Genomic DNA, 11,580 nt, shown 5'->3' on the forward strand with positions numbered 1-11,580 from the left:
ATGGCACTAGGTTACTTTGGAAAAATATAGTTTGGCAGTTTCTAGTCAAGTTAACTATACACCTATCCTAAACCTATCCTACGACCTAGCAATTCTACTCCTAAGTATTCACCCAAGAAAAGTGACAACATATAGCCCCACAAAGGCTTGTATTCATAGCAGCTTCATTCATATGAGCCCCAAATTGGAAACAACTCAAATGTCCATCAACTGGAGAACAAATAAACTGTGGTACATCCATCCATACAATGATATATTACTCAACAATAAAAAGCAGAAATATGGACAAACCACAAAAGCATTATGCTAAATGAAAGAAATTAGACACAAAGGACTATGTACAACAAGATTCCAATTATATAAACTAGAGAAGGCAAAATCATGGTCACAGAAAGCATATCAGTGGTAGTCAGGGGCCAGGTGGTAGGGAGAAGGAACTGATTGCAAAGAGGCATGAGGGAACTTTGAGGGGTGAAGAAAATGTTCTATACCATAATGGTGGTAGTAGCTACATGACTATTCACATTTGTCAAAAATCATACAATTCTACACTTAAAAATGGTGAGCTTTACCATATGTATATTATACCTCAATAAAGCTAACAAAAAAAAGCGGGGGGGGGAGGGATAAATTATAATGAGAAAGCATTTCACGACCATCAGTATGGCAAAACTTTAAGAGTCCAATAATACTAAGGATTGCCAAGGATCTGCAGCAATAGGTAGTCTATTCCTATGTATCACTCATGGGCAAAAATTGGTAAATCACTCTGAAGAGCTAAAAATGTACACACTTTGTGACCAACAATTTTACTTCTAGGTGTACAAAGGAGCTCTTATTCTTGTGCCTTAGGAACCACCACAAGACTATTTGTAGCAGCACTATTGTCAAAAGAAAAAAAAAGGAAAACCTAAATTTCCATCAAGCAGAGGTTGAATAAGCAAATGTGGTTAAGTCATGCATAAATCAACTATGTATCAGAAACATAAAGCTGACTCAGAAAAGTTGCAAAGGACACATACAGTATGTTTCCTTTTGTTTAACAGTGAAAAATACTATGTTAGTGGCTACCTATGTATGTTGAGAAGTATAAAGATATGGATGGAAATTAATAAACAATGAATTCAGGAAGCAGAGATGAAGGGGGTTGCAATAGGGAGAAAACTACACAAGGGGCTTCAACTATTTTGGTTCTGTTTCATTTCTTAAGCTGAATGGTGAGTTCAGGAAATCTATAGTATTACTGTATAATGAAAAAATTTTTTCAAAACAAAAAGGACTCAACTACCTTGGTAAGGTGACACTGTACCCTCTTGCAAGAAATGGCAGAAAGAACATCCTTGAGTAAAATGTTCGTATTTTAGAGGCTGCCTTACTTAAGGCAATCATGAAAAATAAAGAATTACGCAAGAGAAATGTTTCACTTGTAATAATATTTTTAAAAATCTGAATGTTTGGCCTAATTGCTTCTTTAGAGCTGGTAATTTATTCTAAACAGCAATCTGGGAGACATAACGAACTCTATTTTTCCCTGCACATTACCGACACAATGGCTTCCTTATAAACAAACAAATAGTTTCAATTAAAGTGGTTTCAGGGCTTCCCAGACACTGATGACATCACGGAAGAAAGAAAATTATCTGTACTCTTTAAGAGCTCCTTGTTGCAATTATCACTGTTGCACCCTAGAGGAAATAGGTTTTCTAGAAGCTAGCACAGAAGTTACATTTATATTTCTAAAATACAAATTCTCTAATCTTAATGGTTCATAACCCAGAAAGTATAAAACATTCACTTCACAAAGCAAACAAACTGAGAAATATATTTGAATTTCTGGGCTTTGCTTCTTTTATTTGATAAAGAGGCAAAATACAAATGTGAAGAATACACTAATTCACTAAGGCACACACTATGTCACTTTGAGAATGTTTCTGTCATTTAACTTAAATTTTTAGACAAATTCTAACAATTTACCTGTTACACTGACATTTAAAATACACACACATAAATATCTGCTGACAATCTAAAAAGATGCCATAGAATCTTTGTAATATAAATTATGTCAGGTAAATATTTACCTATTTTTAAAATATATTTGCTTTGCTTTTATTTTTGAAAAGAATATATACTTTATTAACTCAATGTACCAAGCCAGAAAAACCACCAAGAGCTCAAGCATTCTAAATCAAAGGGCAAATTCAACAGAATCAAGAGTTAGAATTTTAAGAACACAGTTGAACCTGAAGAAACTTCACCCAAGGAGGAAAGTTAGGAATAGGAGGAGGATATGAACATGTGGCTAACTGCCTACATGAACAACTGCCTCCTTTGCTATAAGACCAGAAAAACCGGATGGTGTGCAACTACCGTTACTGAATGTTTTGATCGAAGATTCCATAGTAAAATCCTGATCAAAAGGGGGAAAAACACAGAATAGAATTTCACATTCTCATGGCCTCTGGACTTCCTGGAGCCATGGAGGGTGGATGAAACCTTGAAACTATTGCCCTGAGATAATCTTCAAACCTTCAACTAAAAATATCCCTTAAAGTCACCTTAAAACTGAACAGTAGTAGTTTAGCTTAACTAGTAGAAAAAGGTCTGCCTTAAGCATTATGCTTTTTTAAGTACTATCTATATGGGATCAAATTGACAACAGCAACTTGAAAGATTAGATAGGAACCTCAGGGGGACAGTGGGTTTATGCTAATGGAGGAAGAACAACTCAGAAAACAAGAGTGAGAATGGCTGCACAACTCAAAGAATGTAATCAATGTCACTAAATTGTACATGTAGAAACTGCTGAATTGGTGTATGTTTTGCTTTGTATATCCCCCCCAAAAAAGAAATATTACCCATATTTACTTCCAAATTGCTTAAGAATCTATGGAAAGTTTTAAACTAAAGTTCATTTTTATTTTAGTTATGTCAAACAACATATAGTGAGACTGTTACGGGCTTCCTAATACATTAAGTAAACTATAATTTCTATGAAAATCCAAAAAAGGAAATTTTTACAAATGTAAAAAGTTTTCAGGAAATTAAATGATGAAATTTCATAAAATAAGAAAAAAGACAATAGGAAGTTAGTGATCTACTATTTATATAAAGCATAAATAGCAACTCAAGATTTTGAACAGTGCTTCATCTCTCTGATAACCACAGAGTCCCTTTGTGGTGCAAATGGCGAAGCACTCCACTATTAGCCAAAAGGTTGGTGGTTTGATTCGAACCCACCCAGAGGTGCCTGGAAAGACAGGACTGGCAATCTGCTTCTGAAAAGTCACAGCCTTAAATACCCTATGGAGCGGCTCTAGTCTGCACGCATGGGTCCTCATGAGTTAGAAGCAACTTGAAGGCAACTAACAGCAACGATTTTCATGTTTCATTTAGAAACCTCTCTCTGTATACATACACATTTATATATATCTCTGAACTCATGTTTGAGTATTTCTCCAGGATGGATACTGGACACAGAATTGCTGGGCGGAAGGATAATTTATAATTTTATAGATGTTATCAAATTGTTCTCCTAGGTGGTAGTGTATGAGAAAAATACTTTCCCATATTCTAGCCAATAACACGATATTACTAGAGTATAAAACTCTTGCCAAATTGATAGATGAAATTTTAATTTGCATCTCCCTGATTACTAGTGAAGCTGAACATATCTTTTTGCATATTTATTACTTTTATTTCCACTTCTGAGAGCTGCTATTCATATCCTTTGCCTATTTTTCTAGTGAGTCATGTCTTTTTCTTATTGATTTATAAGAGTTGTTTATGTTTTGGTTATCTATCTTTAGTCTGATGTATATGATCCAAATATTTTTCTTAGTTTGTTACTTATTTTTTAATTTTGTTTATAGTGCATTTCATCATCAGGAGTGTTTATTTTTTTATGATGAGCATGACTATTTTGATTCTAAAAAAGTGTTAGACTTATGAAAGCTATTTTACCAACTCTAAGAAAACTCTATAGTATTACTCATCTCGGGTAAAGCCACATGGCCTAAAGATGTGAGAATATGGGAAACTAGAAGATTTAATGACAAAACACTCTAAATTTAGCTCTCACCGCTCCAAAAAGTAGCAGAAACAATAATCTGAGGGCAATAATAGTACTGCCAATTTCATAAAATCTCATGTTTAAGTTCACTTCACTCACCCACAGATTTGTCTGCCATGCCCACATCTCTAGATGTCCAGCGACAAAATCCACAGGCCAGATAATAGGCTTTCTTCATTGTGGTCTTAGCAGGGTCATCTGGGAGCTGTGTGGAGATGCTTGTTGCTCGGGTGGAGAGGGTATGCATGCAGCCAGGACAGTCAAAGCAGTTGGCACATCTGTAACATGGCAAATGAAACCATTCATTCATTCAATAGATACGTGCCAAGTACCTGCTATACACCACACACTGTTCTACATGTTAGAATTCAAGAGTGAACAAACTGTAAGAGAGGAGTGGCTCTCAAACAAGAAAGAAATTTTAAAAAGTATTCCCAGGAGTGTCCTACCAACTTTGTTTTAAAATGTCAAAAGTATGTTTATTGTTAACAAACAAAAAATGCAATCATCATCAAACCTCCAGAAGAATTAGTGCTTGACTCAATGCCACAGAGGAATTCACTGTTATCAGTCTGCATTTTACTATTCTAGACTTGTTTTATGCCTATACAGAGCACAAAGATTTCAGAAGAAAAGAGAAATGCCACAGTTTATGCCTTCAGAGACAGGAGACCAATCACATGGTAGAAAACTGAGAGGCAACAATAAAATAAGCTGTGAAACTGGGCTTGGAAAATAACTGCTCATTTGCTGTGCCAGAAAACTGAAATGATACCAGACAATGCCATTAAACTGGGATGTGTCGGAAGTGATCCATCTTCAAGGCTTTCTGATCTCTCCTTAGACACTACTCTTCCTAGTGCTCAGCCAACACTTCCCCTTCAGCGATGTCTCCCGTATGCCCCATTGTTTTTAACTCTCTCACCAAGATTTCACCTCCAGTCCTGGCTTTGCTCTAAAGTTCTATCCCATAACTATAATTATCCATTATTTTGCCATCTGGATGTTCTCATTTGCTCAATGAGGATAATAACGGTACCCATGTCACAGGGATAAAATTAATGTGTGGAAAGTACATAACACAGTGCCTGGCTCAATAGGAGCTATTTCTTGTAGGAAAGACAAATAATAGTGGTTCACGTCCATGGATGGGTAGGGGTATGATTGGTAGCCAAAGGGCTTTCACAGCAAGCTAAAAATCAAATGGTACGCAGTAGCAATGAGCAAGCCTAGAGCCCAGAGCTTGGCTTCTAATACCTTCTCCAGTAAAAGGAACCAGGGCTTCCTGCAGAAATTGTTAATTCTAGGATTGAGGCAGGAAACTTACAAATAGGCCTGGAGCATTCTACAGAATTAGAAAGTAAGAAATTGTGCAAACAACCCAAAATAGAATAAAACAAAAAATAAAAACTTCCAGACTTACCATGATGATCAGGTATGTCAAAGTGAAACAGGAGTTAACTAAAAGAGCTCTTAATGGCCAACGGTGAACAATTTGAGCAAAAAAATACAGAACTGGATTATAACCCATAAAAAAAAATAACCCATAGTAGAAAATAAATATTCACGAGTCCATACTGATATAATGAGCCCTGGTGTTGTAGTGCTTAAAGCGATTGACTTTTAACCGAAAGGTTGGCAGTTTGGAATTACCAGCAGCTCCATGGCATAAAGGTGTAGCAGACTGCTTCCGTACAGATTTATAGCCTGGGAAGCCCTATGGGGACCCTATGAGTTGGAATCAACTCAGCAACAGTGGATAAGCTGATATACTGATGGAATAAATAAACAAAGGGGGAGCAGAGACAAATCTTCCATGCAAAAGAACTGCAAATAATTTACGTAGGTAGCCAGCCCTCAAGGAGGGGGCGCATAACTCCCTACTCCTTAAGTGTGGGTTGTACATAGCGACTACCCTCCAAAGAACACAGTACAGGAAGGGAGAAAAAAAGAATAACTTTATAGTGAAGAAACCTGACAAACACTAGCTCCAGCCAGGCAATCGAAGTTAACATCACCAGTGATGTCATATTGACAGTATGCATGTTTGATGTGTCCCTGGTCTCCCATTATTCCAGTCTAATCATGAAAAAAACATCAAATTCCATTTAAACAAATTCGAAATCTACAAATACCTGACCAATGCTCCCCAAAACTGCCAAGATCATCAAAAACAAGCAAAGTCTGAGAAACTACCATAGCCAAGAAGCACTTAATGAGACATGACTACTAAGTGTGATGTGGTATCCTGGATGCGATCCTGGAATAGAAAAAGGACATTACGGAAAAACTGAGGAAATGTGGATAAAATATGGAGTTTAGTTAATAACAACATATGAATATTGGCTCATTAACTGTGACAAATATAAGATATTAACAATAGGGCAAAATGGGTATGGGGTAAATAGGAACTCTCTGTACTAGCTTTGCAACAATTCTGTAAATAAAAAAATCTAAAATAAAAAACTTATTTTAACAAAACCAAAGGACATTTTATCTTTGGCAAAGGTGATGCTAAAGAATGAAAAACAGCTGGTTAAAAGAGTTAATTCCATGTGTGTTCTTACCAGCTATTAAAAAAAAAAAATAGGAAAAGAGAAAAGGTAGATACCAGTCTTACCTATTCTTTTTCAGTTTGGCTTCGGCTGATGGCATGTTTTCTAAGCAACTGGGACAATAATGGGAATCCACCTAGAAGGAAACAAGAAATCAAAAAATCGGAGGAAGACAAACTCAATTAAGTTTGTGTGTATATCTATGCCAAATAACGAATTTTAGAAATACACTATACTGCAGCAGAAGGTGAGAAACCACTAGTTCCACAAGGAATCTGGGCCATTTTCAGTTTAGGGTTTATTTTTTAATCACGTGTTTTTTCCTACTCTCTGGATTTCCTTTTCTGTTTTCCCTTTCTGATCTTTCCTGTGCCCTTTTATCAGGGTTTATGTGTTAGACCCATTGAAAGTAATTTAAATAATAATTTAAAGTTCCAAATGAAAAACTCTATAATAATCTAAAGAACAGATTAATAAACAACTCAATTTTTAAAGCTAGGAACCAAATATTCTCCCATATGATTCAGCTTTATCTGAATAACTTGACCACACTTAGTTAACGGACATTAAGAAAAAAGTTTTCTAATTTCAGAGGGGATACGTGTTCACTGTAGAAAATCAAACTGTTGTTGCGTTGTTGTTAGGTGCCATCCAGTCAGCTCTGACTCACAGCAACCCTACATACAACAGAACTAAACACTGCCTGGTCCTGTGCCATCCTCACAATCGTTGCTACGTTTGCGCCCACTGTTGCAGCCACTGTGTCAACCCATTTCATTAAGGGTCTTCTTTTTTGCTGATCCTCTATTTTACCAAGCATAATCTCCTTCTTCAGGGACTGGGCCCTCCTGATAACATGCCCAAAGTACATGAGATGAAGTCTCGTCATCCTCGCTTCTAAGGAGCATTCTGGCTGTACTTCCAAAACAGACTTGATTGTTCTTCTGGCAGGTAGTAGTATATTCAATATTCTTCACCAACACCATAATTCAATGCATCAGTTCTTCTTTGGTCTTCCTTGTTCGTTGTCCAGCTTTCACACGCAGATGAGGGCGACCGAAAATATTATGGCTTGAGTCAGGCACAGCTTACTCCTCAAAGTCAGCTGCAGCCAACAATTTAAGAATTTTTTTTTTGCCCCAGTTCATTTTTTTCTTTAAATTTTATTTATTTTGCTGTTGTTATGCAGAATATACACAGCAAAACATACACCAATTCAAGTTTCTACATGCACAATTTAGTGAAACTACATTCTTCGAGTCGTGCAACCACTCTCACCCTCCTTTTGAGTTGTTCCTTCCTCATTAACATAAACTCACTGCCCCCTAAGGTTCCTATCTAATCTCTCGAGTTGCTATCGTCAATTTGATCCCATCTAGTTCTTAAAAGAGCACAATGCTTAAGGCAGGCATTTTTTACTAGTTAAGCTAAACAACTGTTTGGTTTTAAGATGACTTCAGTGGATATTTTTAGTTTAAGGTTGAAAGACTATCTCAGGGCAATAGTTTCAGGGGTTTATCTATCCTCCATGGCTCCAAAATGTCTAGAGTTCATGAGAATCTGAACTTTTGTTCTTCATTTTCCTCCTTTTGATCAAGATTCTTCTAAGGAATCTTTGATCAAAATATCCAGTAACTGTAGCCAAGCACCATCCAGTTCTTTGGGTCTCACAGTGAAGGAGGCAGTTGTTTGTGGAGGCAATTAGCCACACATTCCATATCCTCCTCCTATTCCTAACTCTTCTTCTTCCTCTGTTGCTCCAGGTGAATAGAGACCAATTGTTGTGCCTCAGACGGCCACTGACACTATGCAATGAACTAGCAGGCAGAACAGAAGCACTAAACACTCTATTAGGCCAGCTCACTGTCCCATGAAACCATGACCCCAAACCTCCAAACCAATGAACAAAATCCCATGAGATGTTTGGTTGTACGTAAGCAGCCTCAGCAGCTACTTTTTGTTGTAAGTATATTTATCACACATCTTTTCCCAATTCAACTTTTACAGGTGTACAACTTACTGACAGCAATTACAATAACTGGCTGTCAATTAAGAGACACTTAAATAAAACATTAAACAACTAAAATAACAAGACAGTCTTATTATATTTAACTTAAAAAAAAAGCTGTCTAAATATTAAATTCATTGTACTTTTAAAGACCAGAATAATTATTTTCTTTAAGGTAGATAGATAATTTGAGAATTCTAGTCACCTGCAGATGGGCAGTTTTACGTGAATATAAATACTATGATGGAAACTGGTATCTTCCCTCATCTTCTGCAATAATCTTCAAGAAGATTAACAAAGTTGCTGCTCAAATAACATACAGGAACATAAAATACACTACTACTAACTAATATTTACACTGACTTATCACAAAAGGCAAAATGTAATTGATTCCTTCTTGCCCCCTTTCCAAATTCTACTCAATCCCTTCAGGTGCATCTCCAGTCCAAGCTTCTCCATTAGCACCTTCTCAACTGCTCCAACTGTCACTAGCTCCATTCTTCCCCAAATTCTCATGGCCTCTACCTCACAGGTACACACGCACTGTGTGAAAAATGCAGTCACAGACTGAAATGTCCCAGCTGTAGAGATTCTTAGAAATCATGGAGACTGAATTCCCTAATGCCCACTACAGGATAATTTGATCCAGTAAGTTCTGGGGTGGAGTTGCAACAGGAAAGTATCATAAAGAAAAGGGGCCTGCCAAGAAGATACACACACACCTTACAAAACACATGGAATATGGCACTGATTTTTCTTGTGTTATTGCCCTCCATTAGTACTCTCTCTGTGTGCGGGATATATATGTTATATAAATTATATACATGGCATATATATGTGACAGATGTGACATTAATTTTTCTTATTTTACTGCTTTCCCAGATTACTCTTTGTATTAGTATGAAAAAATCCCCAATAAAACAAAAGTATTAATAACGTGTGAAATGGCTTGCAGTACAGAACATGTTTTTATGTACATTTTTAACAGTCCAGGGATCTTCAGTAAAGTGCTTAGAGTCAGGCTGTTGGAGTTCAAATCCTGATGCTCCCTCCCATCCCCAAATGCCCACTCTGTGACCTAGGGCAAGCACTCTGTTTTTGTTCCTTTACCTGTAAAATGAGTTTTTCAAAAAGAGTATCCATTTCGTTAGTCTGTAGGAAGGATTAAGGGAGATTATGTAAAGCATTTGGCACACAGAAAGTACTAAATAAATGGTAACTATTATTACTGTCAAGGAGCCCTGGTGACTCAGTGGGTAAAGCAATGGACTGCGAACTGAAAGGTCAGCAATTCGAAACGACCAGTGGCTCCACAGGAGAAAGATGTGGCAGTCTGCTTCTTAAAGATTTACAGCCCTGGAAATCCTATGGGCTCACTATGAGTTGGAATCCACTCAATGACAGTGGGTTTGCTTTTTTTACTTAATTACTGTCAGCAGAGCCCTGGTGGTGCAGTGCTTAAGAGCTTGGCTACTAACCAAAAGGTTGGAAGTTCGAATCTACCAGCCTCTCCTTGGAAACCCTATTAAGACAGTTCTATTCTATCCTATAAGGTCACTATGAGTCAGAATTGACTGGAAGGCAAGGGGTTTGATTTTTTTTTTTTTAATTACTGTCAGTTTATCCTTCATTAGATGGTGAGTTACTCAACAGCAGGAGGTATATTATATTTTTCTTTTAATCCCCAAAGCTCACCCAATGAACAAGATGTGTCAAGTGCTGAAGAAAGTTTGAGGTTTTATTTGTTGATTTTTTTGAGGGGGGAGGCACCTTCTACATTCTGAGCAAGCTCATCTTCAATACCCATTGTGCCTGTGAAGGACAGCACTGCACCCTCTGGAAAAGCGCCACGAATTTAATATTTTGGGCTTCTTAAACGCCAGACCCTATTCTAAGCGCTCTTCACTCAGCTCAGCTCACCCCACCCCACCCCACCCTCTTCCGTACTGCAGGCCTGGGCCTCAGCCAGGTAGCAGAACAAGGCAGTCTGATGAAGGCTCAGTTTCTGATGAAAGTAATGGCGGAACTTCCAGGATAGGTGGGGCACGAACGAGAATGCTTCGCCCCTTCGCCCGCCAAATCAACCTGGAAAAAGCGCCTCGTTTCTCAAGAGGCCCCAACTATGCATCCCACACTTCTTTCTCCCTAAGCCACCCAGGAGACAGCCAGCGTTCCCTCCTCCCCAGTCAAGTTTGTCCAATCAGAGGGCGCTCTAGAACCAGAACATCCGCTCAGCCCCACCCGAAGCCGCCCCTCCTTGCCAAGTGACAAGTTATAAGCAAATTAAATCGCAGGCAAATGTGAGGGACAGAAAAAAGAGCCAATCAACAAGCTGGGAAAATGACCGCCGGCCTCCAAAGGCGGAACTTCCCCGCCGGTCGCGGTGACTAGGATGAACGCCCCCCCCCATACCCACACACACCCTTCACGGGACGACGCCATTACCTCGTGAGACACACATTCCAGCGACCGCAGCTCGCTACAATACCGACAGAAGTAAAGCTGCGACAGCGGGGCCCGAACCTTCTTTTCTCCCTGGACTAGGTAGAGAACCCGCTCCGATTGCAGCAAGGACGCCATCTTGGAAAGGGAGGAGTCAACGACGCTCCCACTGCACCACGTGATTCGAGATCTGCGTTTTCCTCGCCGCCTTCCCTACGTCTTTAAACGTAGACTTACGTAAGATTTCGGAATTAGGCGGCTTTGCGCGGGTGGAAGTGCGCGTGCGCAGTGGGATTCTGCTCCCCGTCCCGCCCCTTTGGCCGACCCCTCCTTCAACCCCACAGCGTTTTACGGAGAGTCCGGAGACTTAAGACGGGTCGGCTCTTTTTTGTTTTTTACATTGTTTTATTGTGGCAAAAATTGCCGTAGAGAAAAACTTGAATGCTGTTTCAAGTTAAAGTAGAGAGGCTTATTAAGGATTTAAAACAGTTTCAATTGGGGAATTA

The 11,580-nt window shown here is 38.5% G+C and overlaps 1 protein-coding gene across 1 annotated transcript in view; it reads right to left on the minus strand.

Annotated features, from left to right (window-relative positions):
• The window catches only part of DCTN4 (dynactin subunit 4), a 32,476-nt gene extending 21,229 nt beyond the window's left edge, over positions 1-11,247 (minus strand). Inside the window, exons 1-3 of the mRNA XM_049874105.1 lie at positions 11,078-11,247; positions 6,690-6,760; positions 4,169-4,347 (exon numbers count right to left, since the gene is read on the minus strand). Of these exons, the coding sequence (XP_049730062.1) occupies positions 4,169-4,347; positions 6,690-6,760; positions 11,078-11,212 (385 nt within the window). The 5' untranslated portion in view covers positions 11,213-11,247. The remainder of the gene's footprint in view (positions 1-4,168; positions 4,348-6,689; positions 6,761-11,077) is intronic.
• Between the last annotated feature and the right edge of the window lie 333 nt (positions 11,248-11,580).

The sequence above is a fragment of the Elephas maximus genome, chromosome 2 (genome assembly GCF_024166365.1).
Source record: "Elephas maximus indicus isolate mEleMax1 chromosome 2, mEleMax1 primary haplotype, whole genome shotgun sequence".
NCBI lineage: Eukaryota > Metazoa > Chordata > Mammalia > Proboscidea > Elephantidae > Elephas > Elephas maximus.